We start from the raw sequence: 24365 nt of genomic DNA, 5'->3' as shown, positions 1-24365 counted from the left end.
GAAAGGGCGGAGGATGATGTGGTGTATCTGGACGTTGGGTGGGGTGGAAGGTGAGGACCAGGGGATTCTGTCGTTGTTGAGGTTGGAGGGGTGGGGTTAGAAGGCAAGGTATGGGAAGTGGATGAGATGTGCTGGAGGGCATCTTCGACCATGTCGGAGGGGAAATTGCAGTCTTTGACGAAGGAGGTAATCTGGTATGTTCTGTGGTGGAAATGGTCTTCCTGGGAGCGGATGTGGCAGAGGCAGAGGCAGAGGAATTGGGAATAAGAGATAGCATTTTTACAGGAGGCAGAGTGGGAGTTGGTGGTTTGTAGTAGATGTCCACGTTGAGTCAGTCACCATTAGTGGAGATGGAGAGGTCCAGGAAGGGGAAGGAGGTGTCCGAGATGGTCCAGGTGAACTTAAGGTCGGGGTGGATAGTGAAGTTTAGGGTGAGAGGGGAAAGACATAAAAGCGACCGAAAGGGTAGCCTTTTTACGCAGAGGGTGGTGCATGTATGGAATGAGCTGCCAGAGGAAGTGGTGGAGGCTGGTACAATTACAGCATTTAAAAGCCATCTGGATATGTACAAGAATAGGAAGGATTTAGAGGGATATGGGCCAACTGATGGCAAATGGAACTAGATCAGGAGCATTGACGAGTTGGAACAAAGGGTCTGTTTCCGTGCTGTGCATCTCTGACTCTACAACCTGACTAAAAACCATTTCTGCCCCTTAACAATCTACAGAAATTATCTAAAAATAAACACAACATACTTTGTGCAAAAATACAGTTTAGCACAATCTTAATGCTCAAAAACACCGATCTGGCAAAATAATACCAATCCTTGACCATTGAATCCTACAGTATAGAAGCAGGCCACTCGGCCCATCGGGTTCACTCCAACCCACCAAAGAGCATCCCACCCAGACCCAACTGCTACCCAACGCTGTAATCTTGCATTTCCCATGGTTAATCCACTACATTCCTGATGATGCAGCACATTCCTGACGAAGAGCTTATGCTCGAAAGGTCGACTCTCCTGCTCCTCAGATGCTGCCTGACCGGCTGTGCTTTTGCAGCACTACACTTTTTGACCATGGCTAATCCACCTGGCCTGCACATCCCTGGACACTATAGACAATTGAGCATGGCTGATCCATTTAACATGTACACCTTTGGACTAACTAGAGCAAACCTACGCGACATGGGTAAAATGTGCAAACTCCACACTGACAGTCGTCCAAGGCTGGAATTGAACAGCAGTCCCTGGTGCTGTGAGGCAGCAGTGCTAACCACTGAGCTACCAGTCCCCCGTTAAAATTAAAAGTCAATCAAGAGACAGATCTCAGGACACACAGAATCTTAAAAAAAATGCCCTCATCTTACTCACTGTTATAGTTACAAAAAGAAAACAGATTAACTTAGAAGTTTAAGACCATAAGACATAGGAATAGAAGTAAGGCCATTCGGCCCATCCAGTCCACTCTGCCATTCAATCATGGCTGATAGGCATTTCAACTCCTCAAGTTTTATAAGTCTTAAAAATCAAACTGTTAATTGATCAAGCTGAAAAACCAAAGATCGTCCTCTTTCCTGTAGTTTCAGGCAGTGGTTTTTAACAAAAAAAATCAGATACCTGTGCAGCTGCATGTGAAGCTGGACATTAGACCTCCCATGTCTGGTTTGTTGTTTCAGTGAGATCCGCTCTCCAGAGCTGTTGCAATTTCTCTGACAGCTATGAAACAACACTTGTTAGCTTCTTCATAAGGAGCTGATCTCAGAGTCTTATGCAATTCCTCAGTTTTACATGGTTACGGTCCTGAAACTCTCTCTCCTTTCTCCTTTTAAAGTACTGTATCTTTGATTTTGATTTATTTAAAAGTTCAAAAAACAATGCAAAACTTATAAAAACTATAATGACTACCCCAAGGAAGTGAGTAAATCCAGATAAGTGCTGAAAAAACCTTAAAACCAAGAGTAGCTCTCATAGCCACAATATTCTCCTGTCCACCATTTTTTTTCTTGGAACTCCTCAAGGAAGCCTTCTTTTGCCTCTCCATCCTAAACCCGAACATCAGCTAATTCAACACTGACCTGGATTAGGTCAGATCTGAATAGTGTCAGACCTGTATGATCTTTTGCTCTATCTGGGGACAGACACAAAATTATCAGGATCAGCTAGGGAGGCAGTGTGAAGGATTCAGCAAATAGCGGGATATTCCTTCCGGGTTTTGGCTAATTGAGGCACAGACAGAGGACGGGGTCAGCTCTGTTACAAAAAGACAAAAGATCGACACTAGACACTAGACTTGCTGCAACCCTGCAGCATAAGCCATTATACTAATCATATAGGCCATATCATTCATTCAAATGAATTGACTGGAATCTATTATCACTGTCCTCATTTCAAAAATCTCTGTTAATAATTACTGTCTCTTTTGTTGCAGTCAAGTCAAGGATGTCCATCATACTGAATTGCACATGGACATGTGGTGAGTGATCCCACTTGGTGCTGTTTTGCTTGGAGGGTATTGAGGGTACACTAGGACATGTCAGCTTTTTGGAATATATCTGAAATGACATTGAACCAATAGAGGAGAAGGTCATTTAATCCATTGCATGTGAGCAATCCTAAGCTAATTTCACTGCCCTGTTGTCTCTCCATAGTTCTGCACTTACATATACTCTAGATTTCCTCTCATTTCCCTTCCCCGCATCTTATCCCAGATCCAACCTTCCAACTCGGCACTCCCCTCTTGAACTGTCCTACCTATCCATCTTCCTTCCCACCAATTTGCTCCACCTTGCGCTCCGACCTATCACCATCATCACCCCACCTTCATCTACTTATCGTATTCCCAGCTACTTCCTCCCTCCATATCTCAGCCCCCTTGGGTCACCCCCTCATTCCTGATGAAGAGTTCATGTTTGAAACATCAACTGTCCTGCTCCTTGGATGCTGCCTAACCGGCTGTGCTTTTCCAGAACTACACTCTTCGACAATCTAGGTTTAAACAGAGCCATAAGAGGCAGCTGGGGAAAACATTGCCACACCAGGGTTGTGTCACCCTGGAAATCATATACAGTCCTCCTCTATGTAAAACTATACCACAACAACAAGTTTACATTTATGTAACATCTTTGTCCTAATGTCCCAAGGAGTTTCACAAATATTGAGCCAGATAGGAGATATTAGATTATGTGTCCAAAGTCTTGGTCAAGGAGAGAGTGGTTTTAAGGAGCATCTTAAAAGGAGGAAAGACAGTTAGAGAGGAAGAGGTTCAGGGAGGGAATTCCAGAACATGGGGCTTAGGCAACTGAACGCACTTAAAATCAGAATGAACAATAGACCAGAACGAGTGGAGTGCAGATATCTCAGAGCATTGTGAAGATTACAGAGATAGGGAAGAATGAGGGCAAGAGGAAAATTGAAAACTAGGATAAGAATCTTAAAATTAAGACAAGGCATTAGTCTAGGTCAATGAGCATATGGGTGATCAGGGATACATTATAGACAAACATCCTAAAACTGAAGAAATACCAAACAGGCTAGGGTACATTCTCCAGAGACTTTTATACATTAAATATATGGCACATACTTTCTAACCTCAGAGAGCTCATAGTTACCCAGTTAAAGAAGTCAGAAGAGGAGTCAAACACTATGTCTCACACACAGATTACTCTAGATTCTGCAGTTCACACAGCCTATCAACCAACAAGAAATCATCCAATATCTTACTCTGGATATCAGCTCCTGTTTACCCTCACCTGTGAACTCGTCAACTTAAAAGATTCACAACCTTACACTCAAATCTGTATGTGATCTCAAACTTCTTTGTCTCTTTAACATTCTCAGGCTCTTGATCTTCTGGATAACCTGCATTCCTCCATCTGTGGCTTCTTGGGTGCCCTTGAATTTTTCTGCCCCTCCATTGGCAGCTTGCCTTCAGCTGACTGACTTCTGGAATTCCCTCCCTAAACCATTCTGCCTTTCTCATTTAAGATATAAATTCAATCATACTCCTTTGACCAAGCTTTTGTATCACTTCATAATATCTCCACATTTGGCTCAGAGTCATAGTGACCTACAGCACAGAAAAAGGCTCTTCATCCTTCATGTACATTCCTATGAGGGGTTTTAGGATAATTTTCTACACTGCAGATGCTATGTTAATGTAAGTTTTTGTAAGTTTGATGTTGAATACTTTTCTCTTGTTTAAGAGGTTGTTTGTTTTCAGGGACCTGGATAACGATGAATCTGTGAAACACCGACTGGGAGAGATCCAAGGCATTGTTGGACTGAAGAGGTGAGCGAGTGACTCACTGCTGTCTGATTTGTGAGATCTGATTGCCTTGTGATGGTGACAGATACTGATGGATCCATCACAGAATATACAGTGCCTGAAATTCTTGTTATTTTAGCTGTAAATTGATTTTTAGATGATGACCATTTGGGATGGGGTCCCCTACCCTTATTCTTCGACAGCAGGTTCTGGTAGTGGTTACGATTCAACAACTTACACCTCCCCTGGATACATCTTTTTGTACCTTTACTTGTCCCATTACTATTCCTTTTTTCATAATCACTTTTGTTGTTAACCACTTCAGCTCTCCGCCTGATTGCAGACCTCCGGCACGGTGGCACAGTGGTTAGCACTGCTGCCTCACAGCGCCAGAGACCCGGGTTCAATTCCCGACTCAGGCGACTGACTGTGTGGAGTTTGCACATTCTCCCCGTGTCTGCGTGGGTTTCCTCCGGGTGCTCCGGTTTCCTCCCACAATCCAAAGATGTGCGGGTCAGGTGAATTGGCCATGCTAAATTGCCCGTAGTGTTAGGTTAAAGGGGTAAATGTAGGGGTATGGGTGGGTTGCGCTTCGGCGGGTCGGTGTGGACTTGTTGGGCCGAAGGGTCTGTTTCCACACTGTAAGTAATCTAATCTAATCTCCCATTTTGGTCTCTCTGTTTATTGCCCTCACCACACAATCGCTCACCCTCCCTTGAGATTTGCTGATGAATTGCTAATGGTTGCTTTGGTCAGTTTTTCCTCTGAACACAGTCTTCCATCTCTAGAAGTGCACAAGGAGTTGGTGGAGGTAATGGTTAGGAGGCTGTGGCCAGGTATCGGAAGGTGAAGGGCTTGTTCACCTGTGTGTGTGAAAACAGGAGTTCTATACCCAAAAGGCCACTTCAAAACCCCTATTATTGAAGATCAAGTGTAGGGCCAGGAGTGGGTCACAAAGGCGCTCGATTTTGCTCTGCCTCTCATGAACCCTGCCCACCCTCTCCATTTTGATTTCCTTTGTGTTGAGAAATCTCTTAATCTCAATGTCTGTACAGTATGTGTGTGAAATAAATATCTTGGACTTCTAATCCAAAATCCAAGCTAATATTCTGGGCATGAGTTCAAGTCGCACCATTGCAGGTAGTGAAATTTCAATTCTGTAATAAAAAAGCTAGCCCAAAAGTGACTATGTAATCATTATTAATTGTTGTAAAAACCCATCTGGTTCTCTCAGGTCCTTTGAGGAAGGAAATCTACCATCCTAACCTGGTCTGGACTACATGTGACTCCAGACCCACAGCAATGTACTTGACTCTTAATTGCCCTCTGCGGCAATTAAGGATGGACAATGCCAGCGAAACCAATGTCCCACAAATTAATATTTTTTAAAAATGAAGACATTTCTCCTCATCTCAGGTTTTAAATATTCAATTCCTTCTCCTGAGACAGTGTATTTAGTCTTTCAGCCAAGGGCAATAACCTCCCAGTATCTACCCTGTCAATTTTTCTCATTTTTTTTAAAATGAGTTTCAATGAGATTACCTCTCATTCTTCTAAGCTCCAAAAAATATGGACCCCCTTTATCTATCTCTCCTCAAAAGACAATGATTTGGAGATGCCAGTGTTGGACTGAGGGGTACAAAGTTGAAAATCTGGTGTTGTGTGATTTTTAACTTCAAAAGACAGTGGTATCATCCCAGGAATCATTCTAATGAACCTTTGTTGTTTCCCTTTAAGTCAACTGTATCCTTCCTTTAGTAAAGAAATCAAAACAATACTCAGTACACCAGGTGTAATCCCACTAGTCTTTTGTAGCAATACTTTCTCACTGTTCTCTTCCAAACACTTTGCAAGAGAATTTAATAAACTATTGTCTTCCCAAATACTTCTATACCTGCATGTCAGATACATGTTTTAATTGTGATTTATAGGACCAGGAATAAGTCATTCAGTCCCTTTGAGCTTGTTCTACCATTGAGGAGATCGTGGCTGATCTGTGGCCTAACTCTACATACTTGCCACGTGTCCCTTAATACCTTGGCTTAACAAAAATTTATTTATCCTGGATTTAAAATAAACTGATCAGCATTCACTGCCAATTATGGAAGAGAGTTCTCAACAGCTACCACCCTTTGTGGGTAGAGGTGCTTTCTAACATCTCTCCTGAATGGTCTGACCATAATTGTCATATTATGACCCCAATTCAAATACCCCAAAGTTGCCAGCCAAGTGGATAGGGTTGTTAAGAAAGCATATGGTATTTTGGCTTTCATTTAACAGAGGGATCGAGTTTAAGATCTGCGAGATTTTGCTACAGCTTTATAAATCCCTGGTGAGACCACACTTGGAATATTGTATCCAGTTCTGGTTACCCTACTATAGGAAAGATACAGAGGCTTTGAAGAGGGTGCAAAGAAGGTTTACTAGGATGCTGCCTGGACTAGAGGGCTTGCCTTATGAAGAGAGGTTGACTAAGCTCGGACGTTTCTCTCTGGAGTGGAGGAAGAAGAGAGGTGACCTGATCAAGGTATACAAGGTAAAGAGAGGCATGGATAGAGTCCATAGCAAGAGACTTTTCCCCACGGCAGGATTGACTAGCACGAGGAGAAAGGTATAGAGGGAACGTCAGAGGTAGGTTCTTTATGCAGAGAGTTGTGAATGCGTTGCCAACTGTGGTGGTGGAAGTAGAGTCATTAGGGACATTTAAGCGACTGCTGGACATGCACATGGATAGCAGTGAATTGAGGGGTGCGTAGGTTAAGTTATTTTATTTTACATTAGGATTAACCTTCAGCACAACATCGTGGGCCAAAAGGCCTGTTATGTGCTGTACTTTTCTATGTTCTATCTAATTCTAGAATCCCCAACTAGTGAAAATAGTTTATCTTTATATACCCATCTTTTCCTGTTAATATCTTGAAGACTTCAATCATACCATCTTCTAAATTCTACTGAAAATAGGTCTGGTTTGTATAATCTCTCCTCATAACAACTCCACCCTTTAAAACATACTCTACTTTTTCATTCATTTGTCTATGTTATATTTGACCTGCTTCCAGTTTTCCAACTCATAACATGTGTAAAATAACCTCCTTATAGCATTTCGATTTAGCTTTGTATTGTCAGCAAACATGGATTTTTTCCAACTCATTCTTTTATCTAAATGATTTACATAGTTTGTGAATACCTGCCTCTTACAGCTCTTCACTAATCACATCTTTCAGTCATTTAATCGTTCCTCAATCCATGTTGATACCACACTCCCAATTTGATGACTCTTAATGTGGTATAGCAACTTCAGGCTGGGGCTCATTGGAGATGCTGCTATTATGTTCCCTTCCAGCTAGAAAATTGGTGAGGTAAGCCTGCCCCCAACCCCAGCATCTGCCTTGCTGTCATTTGTTTCTTTAATGCAAGATTTCCTTGCCTTTGTCAGTAAGAATTCTCACCTTAAAGAGCTGCCAGCCAATCAGTGCCAGCTTGGAGTAAAGGCCATTGCTGCAACTGCAGGCAGTTCCACCACACATGGAGTCAGAAATCTTGATGGATGGTGGGGTTGGGGGGTTCTGGTAGATGGGGTGCCTCTATTGGCCCAAGAAATCCAGAGAGAAGTACCGGTATCTTGTCTGATGGCAGCCTGTGCAGGGCTTCTATGTGGCGTTGGCCTTCCCTCACGTAAAATATTAGTGGCAGCAGGATAAGGCCCTCAGTATTTGACCCTTTAAGGGCCTCAATAAGCCTAAAGACAAGCAGGCTGCCTGAAGATCTCCTTACTATTTAAATCGTACACAGTGGTTGGTGCTGATGGTTAGGTGGAAAGACCGTCCATTGGATTCTATATGCCACCCCTCCATGTGCACGCTAGATTATCTCTTGGTTATGTCTTGACTGTGGTCATTCTCCATTTTAAATGCCTAATTCATGGATTGTTAGTGAAATCAGGATTGCAAAATGTTGGTTCGTGGAAGTGTCTATATTGACAAAACTGAATCGCAAACACACTCCAATGCCACAGTGACAGAGTTTGATGAGTGGAAAATGTTAATTATTACTTCACAAAGTTTAATTGTCATACAGAATGAATTTCAATGTATTCAAAATGGATAATTCTAAATTGCATAAGCTGATATACAGTCATAGTGATGTACAGCATGGAAACACACCCTTCCATGCCGACCAGATATCCCAACCCAATCTAGTCCCACCTGCCAGCACCCGTCCCATATCCCTCCAAACCCTTCCTATTCATATACCCATCCAGATGCCTCCTAAATGTTGTAATTATACCAGCCTCCACCACTTCCTCTGGCAGTTCATTCCATACATGTACCACCCTCGGAGTGAAAAAGTTGCCCCTTAGGTCTCTTTTATATCTTTCCCCTCTTACCCTAAACCTATGCCCTCTAGTTCTGGACTCCCCCATCCCAGGAAAAGACTTTGTCTATTTATCCTATCCATGTCCCTCATGATTTTATAAACCTCTATTAGGTCACCCCCTCAGCTTCGGATGCTCCAGGGAAACCAGCCCCAGTCTATTCAACCTCTCCTTATAGCTCAAATCCTCCAACACTAGCAACATCCTTGTAAATCTTTTCTGAACCCTTACAAGTTTCACAACATCTTTCTGATAGGAAGGAGACCAGAATTGTACGCAATATTCCAGCGGTGGCCTAATGTTCTGTACAGCCGCAACATGACCTCCCAACTCCTGTACTCAATACTCTGACCAATAAAAGAAAGCATACCAAACGCCTTCTTCACTATCCTATCTACCTACGTCTTTATTTTCAAGGAGATATGAACCTGGTCTTTTTGTTCAGCAACATTGCCTAGGTCCTTACCATTAAGTGTATAAGTCCTGCTAAGATCTGCTTTCCCAAAATGCAGCACCTCTCATTTATCTGAATTAAGCTCCATCTGCCACTTCTCAGCCCTTTGGCCCATCTGATCAAGATCCTGTTGTAATCTGAGGTAACCTTCTTCACTGTCCACTACACCTCCAATTTTGGCATCATCTGCAAACTTACCAACTATACCTCTTATGCTCACATCCAAATCATTTATATAAATGATGAAAAGTAGTGGACCCAGCACTAATCCTTGTGGCACTCCAGTGGTCACAGGCTTCCAGTCTGAAAGACAACCCTCCACCACTACCCTCTATCTTCTACCTTTGAGCCAGCTCTGTATCCAAATAGTGAGTTTTCCCTGTATTCCATGAGATCTAATCTTGCTCACCAGTCTCCCATGGGGAACCTTGTCGAACGCCTTACTGAAGTCCAGATAGATCACGTCTACCGCTCTGCCCTCATCAATCCTCTTTGTTACTTCTTCAAAAAACTCAATCAAGTTTGTGAGACATGATTTCCCACGCATAAAGCCATGTTGACTATCCCTAATCAGTCCTTGCCTTTCCAAATACATATACATCCTGTCCCTCAGGATTCCCTCCAGCAACTTGCCCACCACCGACATCAGGCTCACTGGTCTATATTTCCCTAGCTTATCCTTACCACCTTTCTTAAACAGTGGCACTGCGTTAGCCAACCTCCAGTCTTCTGGCACCTCACCTGCGACTATCAATGATACATATATCTCAGTAAGAGGCCCAGCAATCACTTTCCTAGCTTCCTACAGAGTTCTAGGGTACACGTATTAGTGAAACACTTGTCTCCAGCTCAGTATTCCCCATCATTCCCATCTACAGTTCACAACTACCTTCATATCCCAGATTCCCCAATCCAATACTCCCCAACTTCCGTAGATGCCACCTTTCACTGAATAATCTATGCAATCCAACAATGTTATTTTCCCCTAACCGTTACCCTACACGCCCCAATCTCATCACCAGTCCATCATTTTTTCAGTGCCAATCTATATTCCCTTCTCTAAGCAGTCTCCAACCTGATACCCTCTCCATTTACTCCATACATGAAGGACCTCCCACTATCCCACCACAGTCAATTGTATCTGCCTTGACTATTCAGCCTGAAACTCAATTATGATTCTGGTGTCTGTGATTTGGCTACTGGATGTGTCTGTAACTTACTGTCTGATGGATTCTTGGTGCCTAATACCAATTATGATTCATGGTACAGGATTTTCAAAGATGTGAAGAAGGCTGCTCGAAAGCATGAACAGGACGATTTTCTGGGAAATGTGATCATTAAACTACAGGTGAGACAGTATGAGTGGACTTTAACTGAGAGTCGACAAGACCAGAAGAAATAGGAACAGGAGTAGGCCATTCAGCCCCTTGAGCCTGCTCCACTATTCGGTAGGATCAAGGCGCTTCACACATGAGTCTTCATCAGATGTTTATACAGACACACCAAGTGGCTGATGCCTGACTTGATTGTCCTGTGTCCATACCAGCACATGCTGAATCAGACCTACTAGATCCAATCAGAGTGTTTCAGGAAACACAGGAAACACTGAGAACAAAACCCCAAAACCCTGCAGTCTAGGCACAGAGTGCAGCCTTTTAACACTGCAGAGAATTATACAAACCAGGGCAGAGTGGTTTCTATCACACTTTTCATGACCACCGGACAACTTAAAGTGCTCTAAAGCTAATGAAATGCAGATGTACTGAAGAAAAGATGATTTCCAGCAGGTATTATTTTGATAGTAATGTTTTCAGACGGGATACTTGCAGTCTATTTGACCACTAAATCCGCAGTTTTGCATCTCATTTGTTAGTAAGAAGCTGTCTAATTCTTCTTGAAATATATTCAAATGTCTTGTTCCATTAGCTGAATCTAAATTAATCAGTTATTGTTTATTGATGCTGTTTTTTGAGGATTGAATGTCTCAGCCCAAACACCAGAACTGAAGGAGAGGATTGAATAGGATGTATAATGTGTGTGAAAGTTATGGATTCAATGTTTTGTTTGTTCTCACTTATGTTTTATTGTTGTATTTTACAGGATTTACCATATACTCCTGAAGATAAATGGTATTCTCTAGGACCTTGTACTGAGACATATCCTGATCGCGGGAAATGCCATCTCCAGCTAAAACTTATCCATGAAGAGGTAGAGATAGTATAGACCATGCCATATACAAATGCAGTATGCTATTGAGTAAAAGAAAGCATTAAACTAAATGCTACAAGAGGTTCTCATCCTCTGTTATTTTCGTGAAGTGAATTTAGTGGAGGCTGATTCTCACACTATGTGTAATTTACTGAAGAATCTAACAGAAGGAGGATTTATACACTATGTTTCTGTTCACAGAGGGACACCTCACTGAGCAAACAAGAGCCAGTGTTCCGCATCCATCGCAATCTGCTGCAACAGTTTGTACAGTATGATCGACTGCAGAAGCAGGTACAGATATTTGTGATGATGGGTGAGATGGTGCATGGCTGGCAATGGAACAAGTAGGAGTGAGCATGTGGGTAATTTCGGAGAGAGAGTTGAATGGGAGGGTCATTGTAGAGTTGGCCTAGCAGCTGGTATTGTATTATTGCTCAGATCTCAGAAAGGCATGATATCGTTAAAGCAGCTAGATAGCATCATCACTTGTGATGATTTTGGACAAAGGGTCTCCATTTTACTCTCTGGACAATCAGCTATTCTATTAGAAGCCAGTGAGCAGCTGGCCAACCAGCTAGGCAGTCAGTCAACTAAATATGTCATGTAAGTAAGACCTAAGTAAGCACATAACCCAGACTACATATGCAAGTCATATTATTCAATATAGTTAGTCGTTAATCAACTTTCAGTTATCTGTCTCAATAAGACCTAAGTTTCTGTGGTATATGCTATGTGGCCTAACATATAGAAAAGTATATAACATTAGTGTGTGTGTACTGGAATGGTGTTTGCAGAGAGCAGGAAAAGACAAAACTAAAAGCTGAATGGAACAGGCCTGGCACAGCTGCCTGGTAAAATGTGGACCACTGATGTGAAACAGATGTTGGATCTATTACTGAATGGATTGAAACATTTATTAGGCATATGCCTTGAACAATTATATATGATTACCTGACATTGGGCATCTGTCTAGTGCTGCTAGGGCATGAGACATAATCCTGTGAACCTGATGGATTTTACCCCATTAAACATACAAAAGGGGCTAGATTTTTTTCAGGCCAGCTGATGAACCTGGTTAATCCTCCTGAGAAGCCCCAAACAGGCTCCATCCCAAGCTGCTGTTGGGCACTCATTCCTTTATGGGACTAAGTCTGACGAGCAAGGTCTGCCAATTGATCAAAGGATCAAGAGCCCTTTATGCTCAGCAGTGCCCCCGAGAGGGGTGGTCACTGCTGGGACTACACCAACCAGAACAGGCAGCATGGAAAGTGGAGTCGGGGTTTCTGGTACCAGTCAACAAGGTCACAGTGATGATGTGCATGGTTGGTTAGTATGGAGTTGAGAAGGTTCCCAAAGATGTGGCCTCTGCTACATGGGAGCACTTTCGAGACCACATAATGCCTGAATACGAGCCCCCTGACAACCCACCTCAACTCTGAGTTTGCAGGGAGGCTGCCAGGGTTCACAAGGCATCCTCCCCACGATGTGGAGCCTGTCCACTGCTAGTAAAAAGCCAGCATTGAAAGGAATAGGTCTTCAGGCACAGTTTCACTCCATTCCCAGAGTGGCCAGAATGTCATGTCAGTGGGGCAGTCCATCCCCAAATCCTCTTTTAACCCTTCTTCCCAATTTTCCAACCACTCAGTCTCCAGCCCATTTCAAGCCATAAATTAATTCAAAAATTAGCCCACGGAGTCCAAATTCACCTGCAGAATATTAACACTGATAAACATAATGGAAAAGTCTGCCTTTAGTGAGATTGACACACATCATAAACAGAATTTCTGCCGCAGTTCTTCCATTTTCTGATTTTTAGATTAAATTTAATCCTTTTGCCAAAATGCACAATTGCGCTTTTAAATCAGGTTGTGTAGATGAAGATTTGTCACTCTGTGTAAAGACATATCAACACACTACTAATCTTCACAGATATCCCTGAATATTCTTTCTATGCAGAGTCCAGCTTATCCTTATTCATATAAACATCCTGACCCCATACCCATACCATTCCTGGAGGAGAATAGCCTACTGCTAAATGGGTATGGATCTAGAGAAGAAAATCGGGTAAAAGAGACAATACCCAGTTCACACAGTCAGGGCTGTTGTGGGAAAATGCAAATCTTCATCCTGTCTCAGAATGGAGGCTTGAGGTGATGGTTCTATCCTGAGGGTGAGAAATGAAAGGCAGATTGGGACATTTGCTGTTCTCTTTGGAAGGCTACCTGGGGTTACTCAGGGTCAACATTAGAGGCCAAATTGGCCAAATTGTATTACAAAATTCATCCCAGTTCTGAAAAATTGAATTTCCATCAGCGATTGGCTTGATGTGACTGTTCACTGTTTACTTTGCAGACTGAGGCTATCCAAGGGGAAATGGAACTCAGTACATCAGCCATCACCATCTTGTCACTTCACGCTACACAGAATGATCTCTCACCCTTCCACCAAGATCTGGCGTGAGTATCTGATTATGATTACTGCGGAAAAGATGGAGCAACTAGTTTGTCCTGAGTAACACAGCACTGTCTAAACTTCCAATTTTAAGTTTATATTCCAAACAAAATATCCATAGTCTTTACAGAATTTCTCTGAAAATTGCACTGATATATTAACCATGGGACATAACACAAGGGGTAGCACTCATGAGACACGAAGTGCTCTTGTTTGGATCAAACTTTAGCTGAGGGCCCTCTCAAAAAGAGTCAACTGAAAGAACAGAGAGTGCTCCTAGCATCCTAACTCAAAACCTCCCCTACAATTAACAATCACTAAAACAGAGTAAAAAATTAAATCACATTACAACTTTAAAATACTGAAATACTATCTACTGCTGACAGAAAGAACTTGTCACTGCATTTCAACAAGCACTTCGTTGGTTATGAAGAGCTATGGGATTTCCAGAGGTGACAAAATACCAGTTAAATATATGTCTTTCTTCTATATTGTACAGATGGTGACATTTATCCTAAGCGTTTATCTAGTGTGCCTCCAAGGCACTCTAAGCTTCCTTCTATCAGCCCTCGGTTATGACCTTGGATTTCCTTTTGTACCCTGACCCTAGTGTATTGGCTTGTTCATTACAGGAAGTGGTTGGCCTATAGCAAACTGTACCGCCATGTGGAAGTCAGCTTCATCTCCTTGCTCCAACATCTCACCAGCATTGAGTACCAGTGGGGATTGGCACAGGTCACACTGCAGCAAGAGGCCGTATGTATGAACTGCAAGCTGTGGGGTCTTCAAGGGGACTGTAAATCAGGGGATACAGATCAAGATTGTGAACTGGATGGGGCAGGGTGGCGGTTGTACACACAGAGGTTATAAATCAAAGGATACAGTCGGAGAGTGTGAACCAGGAGACACACAGAGACTGCAAATTGGGGGCACATCTAGATATGTGAACTGGGAGGACCCACTGAAAGTGTAAATCAGAAGTTTGGAGGGGGGTGGGGGTGGGGTTGTACAGTCCAAGAATGTGAACAAGGAACATACAAAAACTATTAATGGGGAGATACCATTCATTAGGAAAGATGTGTCCCTGAGAGAGCGCAGAGGTGGTGTTCTGGAATGTTTCTACTGAAAAGGGACTTTAACCACAGGTTAGGGTAGAGAAACTGGGCTTCTCCTTACAGCCAAGAAGATTGAGGGATGCGGGATTACATCAGGTTTAGCTAAGGTAGATGAAGAAAAGTTGTTGTCATAAGCTGTTGGTGCAAGGTCAAGAAGGGTGGAGTCAAGATTTAAGATTTGGCAAAATATATAGAGGGAATGTAAGGATAAACATTGTTATGCAGTACATGGTAATAATCTGGAACTGTAGAGAGTGATGAAAGCACTAACATGATTATCTGAAAAGACACATGATGGATAAAGTTGCAGGGCTACAGAGTGACAATGGGGAGATGGCACTCACTGGATTGCTCTACAGAAACCTGACATAGAATTATCAAATCCCCTACCCTATTACTCTACATTTACCCCTAATCTACACATCCCTGAACACTATGGGCAATTTGGCACAGCCAATTCACTTAACGTGCACATCTTTGGATAGCTGCATGGGCCAAAAGGCCACCTTCTGTACTTGAAATGATCTATGAAACTAGACTATCCTTTCTGCATTAACTAGAGTTGGAAAACCTGAGCTTGAGATTCTAACCTTAAGAGTCACGGATGAGAAGTCAGAAACTGTAGAAAATATAGCACTTGGTTGTGAGAATGTTCAGAGACTTCACTCTGTATCTAAATCTAAATCCATGTTGTACCTGTCCTAGGAGAGTTTGATGGAGATAGTGTTGAGAGAGCATTGCTTTCAGTTTAAAAGAGTAGAGGGAGTTTTATTCTGTATTTAATCCTGTGCTGTCTCAGACTTGGTAATGTGTGAAGGGTTGAGAGAATTTTGCTTTCAGTTTAAAAGAATAAAGGAAGCTTTATTTTCAGTTTAAAAGAGTAGAGGGACCTTTATTCTGTATCTAAGCCCATGCTGTGCTCGTCCTGCAAGTGTTTGGTGAGGTCAGTCTAGAGGGAGCTTCACTCTGTGTCAACCCACATGCTGCCCCTGTACTGGGATTTTCTTATGGGTGATGTAGAGGCAGCTTTATTTGCAGGTGAAAAGATTAGAGGCCCTCTGGATTTAAGGAAACTTTATTCTATCTAACCCCGTGCTGTCTCTGTCCTTAGATTGTATCATGAGAATATTGTGAAGGGTGTTTTAAATTACAGTTTAAGAGAGTAGAGAATGCTCTATTCCATTTTTAACCCCATCCTGCACATGTGCTGAACGTGTTTTATGAGGACAATGTAGAAGGAGAGTTATTTTGTATGCTGTCCATCTTGTTAGTGTTTAGTGAGAGTAATGTGGAGGCTGTTGTAATTATAGTTAAAAGAGCAAAGCAAGTTTTACTCTGTATCTAACCCCATGCTTTACCAGTCCTAGTAAGAGTTGATGGGGACAGTTCCGTGGGAATCTTTACTTTTGGTTTGCGAGAGTTTGCTTTAATACTGTGCAGATCCAGTCCTGGGACAGTTTTGATTGGGACAATGTGGAGGGAGTTTAATTTCAGTTCAAAAAAGAATAGATGAAGCTGAAAAAAGTCGTGAGAGCTTTACAATGCTGTCCCTGTCCTAATAGAGAGGATGCTGCTGAAAATGTGTTGCTGGAAAAGCGCAGCAGGTCAGGCAGCATCCAGGGAACAGGAGAATCAATGTTTAGGGCATAAGCCCTTCTTCAGGAATGGGGAAAGTTTGTCCAGCAGGCTAAGATAAAAGGTAGGGAGGAGGGACTTGGGGGAGGGGCGTCGGAAATGTGATAGGTGGAAAGAGGTCACCTGGTGAGGACCAGTGGGGTTCTGTCCTGGTGAGGACCAGTGGGGTTCTGTCCTGGTGAGGACCAGTGGGGTTCTGTCCTGGTGAGGACCAGTGGGGTTCTGTCCTGGTGAGGACCAGTGGGGTTCTGTCCTGGTGAGGACCAGTGGGGTTCTGTCCTGGTGAGGACCAGTGGGGTTCTGTCCTGGTGAGGACCAGTGGGGTTCTGTCCTGGTGAGGACCAGTGGGGTTCTGTCCTGGTGAGGACCAGTGGGGTTCTGTCCTGGTGAGGACCAGTGGGGTTCTGTCCTGGTGAGGACCAGTGGGGTTCTGTCCTGGTGAGGACCAGTGGGGTTCTGTCCTGGTGAGGACCAGTGGGGTTCTGTCCTGGTGAGGACCAGTGGGGTTCTGTCCTGGTGAGGACCAGTGGGGTTCTGTCCTGGTGAGGACCAGTGGGGTTCTGTCCTGGTGAGGACCAGTGGGGTTCTGTCCTGGTGAGGACCAGTGGGGTTCTGTCCTGGTGGCGGTTGGAGGGGCGGGGTTCAAGGGCGGAGGAGCGGGAAGTGGAAGAAATGCGGTGGAGGGCATCGTCGACCACGTCGGGGGGGAAATTGCGGTCCTTGAAGAAGGAGGCCATCTGGGTTGTACGTTTTTGGAACTGGTCCTCCTGGGAACAGAACCCCACTGGTCCTCACCTACCACCCCACCAATCTCCATGAAGCTTTACTTTCAGTTTAAAAGATTAGAGAGAGCTTTACACTGTATCAAATGCGTGCTGTCCCTGTCCTGGGAGTGTTGATGGGGACAGTGTAGAGGGAGCTTCATTTTGTCCCTAACCCTGTGCTGTCCTGTTGTTACTGACACTGATTTTTGAAATATTGATTCGCATGATACTCCTGTGTTAAAATGACTGACCATGAGTGTTAAAAATAATGAAGAAAAAGTAACTTTCCTGCAGATTTGACAGTCATCTCCTGGACATGATTGAAGGTGGTAGATTACAGTCAATCGAATATCATGAATGGTGTTGTGTGTTTGACTGTTGTTTAACAAATGTTGTGGTGACCAGTAAATTAAATGCTGACTTCCAATTTCCTAACAGCAAGATGAACTAGCTGAGTCTTTCAAGTCATTCCTGGATTATGGAATTTCTCTTATCCAGAAGTACAGGGATGTCTTTCCAATGTTTGACAACAAGTCTACAGAACGCCAGCAATCTCTGCTCAGGTTAGTTATTTCCAACTGTTGTTCTGCACTGTGGTCCCCTGTCACAGGAGAGCACGTCCATTCCCAGACCCCACACGCTGTATCACTGACCATTCCCAAATCTCTTCACTTTAACAATGACCACAATGTTTAGTGAAGATGTACTGGGGATGCAGGTAACTGTTCTGAAGTTCTGGAAACAAAATTATGTGGATCACTGTGTATATCTGTCGGTAATCTCAGGACATCAAACTTGGCAGCATTTGTATGGAGGTAGTGCAAGCAAACCTAATGGACTGGAAATCTACATCAGGGTGAAGCACATATAGGCTATGGAGAAGATCCATGTCAATGCCTAAACCAGTAATTATATTCTGAGTGGAACAGGGGTGTGTTACTGTGAAGAGTAGCAGGATTTGTAGGTAATAGTTCAGAGAACATGAAAGGCTATAAAATAGATGATGGAATTCTCAGCTTTATCAGAAGATGTAGAATATGAGAACCAAAAGGTGGTAAGAAGCCAAAAGAAAACCTCATTGAGACCACAATGCAGTTTTGAGTCTCACACAACAGGAAGATATTGAGCTAAGAGAGAGAGGACAGCACAACCTCAGTAGGATGCTGTCCATTAGGAGGAAACATAAGTGCAAAGAAAGACTTCAAATGTTGTGGAAGCTGGATCAATGTCAAGGATTTTCCATGCATAAGTAAAGGGTAACTTGGTGACGGGATACCAGCCTGTGTGGAGCTATTTCAAGAATGTCTTCACCTAACATCATCCTGGTGAATGTTCTTTCATGTTTTTCATTCTCTGGCTTTGCCTCTCCCTCAGGCATTGCTATCTTGAGTCCTACCTAGATCTTAGAACATAGAACATAGAACAATACAGCACAGAACAGGCCCTTCGGCCCACGATGTTGTGCCGAACATTTGTCCTAGCTTAAGCACCTATCCATGTATCTATCCAATTGACGCTTAAAAGTCACTAATGATTCTGACTCTGCCACTCCCACAGGCAGCGCATTCCATGCCCCCACCACTCTCTGGGTAAAGAATACCCAGACTGGGTAAAGAGTCCTGGAGCTCTTCTGGTTTTTGCTTCACACCTGAACTCATTCTATTGTCCTGCACTCCATCTAATGGCAGAAGCTGCAGCATGTTGGTCATCCCAGCTATTACTTGCACTGACCAACATCTGCCACTAGGTAGAGTCTGGTCAGGGTAAACATACAGTGGAGTGTGGTGAGTGTATGTTCTATTATATTATGACCATTGAAAAGGAGTGATTGATTCCCCTTCTTTTAATCCCCCTTGATCAATCACATCAAATTTTTCCTTTAGCACATAGCTATTATACTTGAATTAAACCTAGTTAAATCAAGTCAAAAATGTAGGAGAGCCAATTCTAATGCTTCCTTGAGTGACAGATAGCAGAGTTTGCTTACTGTAACACATGCACACAACATAAGTAATAAAATTAAAAAGTAGATGGGGGTTGGGGAGAAGGAGGTTGTCTATGCAGACAGGGCAGTTGCAGATTAAAATTTTTAAGAGTGAACGCTGAGTCCCAACAGTTTCACTGTTGTCGTCTTTCCTCGGGAGTGGCGAAGCCTGGCGAAGCCTGCAATTTGTTGCTTTTTGAAAGAGGTTGAAAGCAAGAGGGAGTGAAAGATTGTCAGCTGTTATCAATCCATGTTGTTATCTCAGACATCTCTTACTCAAAGGCTGCTTTATGGATACTGGCATCTGTGTCATTGTTTCATTCCAAGCTGGAAAGTTGTAGGTAACTTTTCATCCCTCAATATATGCATCCATGTCCGAATGAAACAAGAGATGCAAATTTCTTGATGCCTCATTGAGTTTCAGTGCCTCTTGGATAAACTGATCATTCTGAAGCAGTTGGCTTCATGTATTATTTTTGGGTATGTCAGGAGATCACAGCAGCCATTTTAAGTCAACAGTGTACATGGAAGTCTCAGGTATTAAAATCAAAAATGACATGTGAGTATTGATAATCCATTTTCAGTAGTGTTGTAATTATTATTTAAGTATTAATTTTATATTTGGTAATATATTTTAATTTGCAAGTCATTTCTGCTAAGAATGCACAATGCTGCACATCTGTGGTACAGTATTTCAACTTATTTTTTTCTGGGTGAGGAATGTCTGAAGGAATCTAGCTTTAGCTTTAGCATTGATTCCATGGAAACCCATGATTTGCTCAAAATAATTTTGCATTAAGTCACAACTTTCAGAAATGCAACTATAACTTTAAGTGAGGACTTACTGTACAGGGCATTATGATAAGAATGTTTAAAATGAGGAAAGGCTTGCCTAGTGTGGCTAGTGTGGCTAGAAGCAATTGTTTCTATTTAATTTTTATTAGGAGTTATCATAGAGTCAAGATTCAAAGTAAGAGTTAGAACAGAGAGCAAGAGAAACCTTATTCGAAGGCTAATGATTGAGGTTGAAATTGGGTCTACATTGAAGAACAGATTAGAGGTGTTTTGATTAAAAGGTTAATGGAGCAAAGTAGTGATCATGGTAACTGGAATGTGTGCAACAATGGCAGTTCCGGTATGTTCAGGCAGATGGGCTGGAATTATGTTCAACATGGACTAGTTGGACCGAAGGGTCTGTTTCTATGGTGTATGACTGTATGTGTTGGCCATCCTTAATGACCTGGTGAGACACTTTCTTCAACCACTGCAGTCTTTGTGATGAAGACACACTCACAATGTTATCAGGAATAAAATTCCTGAATTTTAACCCAGCAACAGTGAAAGAACATTCATGTAGTCCCAAATTACCATGGTGAATGATAGGAATAGACAATCTGCATTGTCTAATATTCTTGTTAATGCGATATATACTTCTGAGTTTCTTTCACAAAATCTGTCCTTCCATCACAGGGTCCTGGTGCAGATCTGCAAGATGAAGGCTTTTCTGAAACTTTGCCCTTCAGTTCCAGATCTCCATGACAGAGTTGTGGAAGCGATTAAGGTACAGTTCACCCCAAAAAGATACTTGTAACTTTTAATAATAGACATGATTTTGTGCAAAAACCGTACTTGATTCACAGTAATCCTAAAAGCTGCTCCTGGGCGTATGACTACGTCTTTATAAGTATTCTTGGCAATTACATTGTCTGGTGAAGGGAGGTTTGATTCGGTTACGAATATGAGGTTGGATTGTGGAGTGCCTGGGAGACTGGATTGTAATGTAAATGATAAATTGGATTGACTGGGAGTTTGGATTGTGTAGTAATTGTGAGATTGAATCATTCATGAATCAGAGATTGGATTGTCTATTGAATAAAAGATTGAATTGTGAGATTAGACTGTACTGTGACTGGGAAATTGGATTGTGTATTGAATGAGACTGAATTGTTTGGTATTTGAGAGACAAGATTGTAATGTGACTGGGATTTGGATTGTGCAGTGATTGCAAGATTGAATGTATTGTGATTGGGCAATTGGATTGTGTTGTGAACAGGAGATTAGATTGTTGGGAGGTTAAATTATAATGGGAGTTTGGATTGTGTAGTGATTGGAAGATTGGATTGTTCAATGAATCAGAGTTTTGATTGTGTAGTTAATGGGAAATTGGTTGCTATCATGACTAGGAGAAAATGAGGACTGCAGATTGCTGGAGATCAGAGTGTGGTGCTGGAAAAGCACAGCAGGTCAGACAGCATCCGAGGAGCAGGAGAATCGGCGTTTCGGGCATAAGCCCTAAGACTTGTGGGTCAGGGCTGAGAGATAAATGGGAGGGAAGGGGAGTGGGGTTGGGGGGAGATAACTGGGAAAGCGATAGGTGGATGAAGGTGAGGGAGAAGGTGATAGATCAGAGGAGGCAGTGATGGAGGGTCCGGAGGGCAGAGCCGAGTTGGCGTTCCTCCTCCAGGCATTGAGTGGTAACGGTTTGGCGTTGGAGGAGGCCCAGGACCTGCATGTCTTTGATGGAGTGGGAGGGGAAGTTGAAGTGTTTAGCCACAGGACGGTGGGGTTAGTGTGGGGTGCAGGTGTCCTAGAGATGTTCTCTGAAATGATCCGCAAGAAGGTGTTCTGTCTCCCCGATGTAGAGGAGCCAAAACGGATGCAGTAGATGACATTTGTAGAGGTACAGGTGAATTTCTGACAGATGTGGAAAGACCCCTTGGGGCCTTGGACTGAGGTGAGGGAAGTAGTGTGGGCGCAGGTTTTGCACTTCCTGCGGTAGCAGGGAAAGGTGACAAAAGTGGGCTGGTAGGGGGTATGGACCTAATAAGAGAGTTGCAGAGGGAATGGTCTTTCCGAAACACTGATAGGGATGGGGAGGGAAATATATCTCTGGTGGTAGAGTCCGTTTGGAGGTGGTGGAAGTGGCGGAGGATGATGTGTTGTATGTGGAGGTTGGTGGGGTGGAAGGTGAGGATCAGTGGGGTTCTGTCCTTGTTGCGTTGGGAGGGATGGGGTTCAAGGGCAGTGGTGCATAAAGTGGAGGAGATACGCTAGAGGGCTGGTGTCATGACTGGGAGGTTGCACTGTATATTGACTCAGGAATGTATCACGAATGTGAAATTAGAGTGTGAGATTGGATTGTATGTTTTGACCATTCTGTTATGAATATCCCTTTTTTTTTCCACTACAGAATGGCACCAGGGACTGGTATCAAGTCCATAAACAGTTATTGGAACCCATGATAAAGGTACAATAGTTACTGAATTATAGAGAATCTGTTCATTGAAAATTGCATTAGCACAATAGGAAGGAATGACCTAAATTCAGGAAATCAGGATCAGAAGCAGTGTGAGTAGAGATGAGGAATGATAAAGGCAAGAGGATATTTGTTAGAGTTGTGTACAAGCCTCCCAACAGTAACTACAGAGTACAAGGAAGAAATAAACAGGTAACAGGTTTGGTAATTATCATTGTGATTTCAAGCCCATACATCTAGTTTAAAAAAATAAGATGAGAAAAGAATAGTGTAGATGAGGGATCCATTGAATGTTTTTGGGATAGTTTCTTACACCAGAATGTTATGGTATTAACCACCGAGCAGGCTATTTTAGAACTTGTTTGAACAATAATATGAGTTTAATTTCTCACCCTATAATGAAAGCACTGAGTTGTAGTAACTGTAATACTTTTGAATTTTACATACAGCTTAAGTGGGTCCAAGACTACTACTTTTAAATTTAAACAGGAGCAATTAGGAAGGCTTAAATGCAGAACTAGTAAAAGTGAACTGGCAATTTAGGTTAAGAGGTAGTTCAATAGAGATGCTGCGGCAAACATTTAAGGGGACATTTCAGAAAGCACAGAATAGATACATTCCAACAAATAATATAAATTTTAAGGGATGGACCTGCCATCTGTTGTTATATAAAAAAAGTCAAAAATAATATCATACTCCAGAAGAAGTACAGTTGTGCAAAAATGGATGGCAGGTCAAAAGATTGGACAGAACATTTAAAAAAACCAATGAATTACAACAAGATTAATGAGGAGGGAAAAATTGGAGTACAAGAGAAAGATAACCAAAAATATAAAAACAAATAGGAAAAGTTTCTTCAGATATATTTTAAAAAAAGAGTTAGGAAAGTACATATTGGTCCTATAGAAAATGAGTCTGGGGAATTAGGTAGTGGAGGATAAAGGGATTGGAGATTAATTGAACAGATATTTTGTCAGTTTTCACTTGAGATGATACAAGTAGCATCCCATCAGTAACTAAATGAGGAATTGTGAAAGGGAGGGAGGAACTCAGGAAAAATTACAAGTTGCAAGTGGTACTAAGTAAATTGTTGGAACTGCAAGTTGGTAAGTCCCCAGGTCCTAGAATCATAGAATCCTACAGTGTGGAAGTAGGCCATTTGGCCCATTGCTTCCACAGCAATCCTCTGAGGAACCTCCCACCCAGATCCACCCCCTACCCTATCCCTGTAACTCTGCATTCACCATGGCTAATCCACCCAGCCTACACATTCCTGTCCACTATGGACAATTTAACATTGCCAATCCACCTAACCTTGAATTGTGGGAAGGAACCAGAGGAAGCCCACAGAGGCACGGGGAGAATATGCAAACTCCACATAGGCAGTCACCCAAAGATGGAATCATACTTGGTTCCTGGAGCAATGAGGCAGCAATGCTAACTGCTGATCCACTGTCCTGCCCCAAGTCCTGATGGATTTCACCCTAGGGACTTAAAAGAAGTAGCCAGTGAGATAGTTAATTGGTTAGTTTTAATTTTCCAAAACTCATTAGACTTGGAGAAGGTTGCTTTAGATTGAAAAATAGTTAAATTCCTTTATTCAAAAAGGGAGAGAGACAGAAAGCAGGAAACTACAGGTAAGTTAGCTTAACATCTATCATACGGAAGATGTTAGAAGCTATTATTAATGACATTATAGCAGGGCACTTATATAAAAGCTCAAGATATTCTGGCAGAAGCAACGTGATTCTGTTAAAAGGAAATCATTTTAACTGATTTATTGGAGTTCTCTGAAGATGTCATGTGTCCTGTGGATAAAGGGAAACCAGTGGATATATTGTGTTTAGATTTCTAG

General features: G+C 42.5%; 1 protein-coding gene across 1 annotated transcript in view; it reads left to right on the top strand.

Moving 5' to 3' along the window:
• Positions 1-24365, top strand: part of unc13d (unc-13 homolog D (C. elegans)) — a 155992-nt gene that overhangs the window by 47016 nt on the left and 84611 nt on the right. Inside the window, exons 7-16 of the mRNA XM_043715210.1 lie at positions 2430-2474; positions 4221-4289; positions 10364-10442; positions 11195-11302; positions 11504-11596; positions 13658-13761; positions 14389-14512; positions 17709-17833; positions 20725-20815; positions 22445-22501. Coding sequence (XP_043571145.1) covers positions 2430-2474; positions 4221-4289; positions 10364-10442; positions 11195-11302; positions 11504-11596; positions 13658-13761; positions 14389-14512; positions 17709-17833; positions 20725-20815; positions 22445-22501 — 895 coding nt within the window. The remainder of the gene's footprint in view (positions 1-2429; positions 2475-4220; positions 4290-10363; positions 10443-11194; positions 11303-11503; positions 11597-13657; positions 13762-14388; positions 14513-17708; positions 17834-20724; positions 20816-22444; positions 22502-24365) is intronic.

Source organism: Chiloscyllium plagiosum, chromosome 24, assembly GCF_004010195.1.
Source record: "Chiloscyllium plagiosum isolate BGI_BamShark_2017 chromosome 24, ASM401019v2, whole genome shotgun sequence".
Taxonomy (NCBI): Eukaryota; Metazoa; Chordata; class Chondrichthyes; order Orectolobiformes; family Hemiscylliidae; genus Chiloscyllium; species Chiloscyllium plagiosum.
The sequence above is the reverse complement of the archived record's forward strand: the minus strand, read 5'-3'. Positions and strand labels throughout refer to the sequence as shown.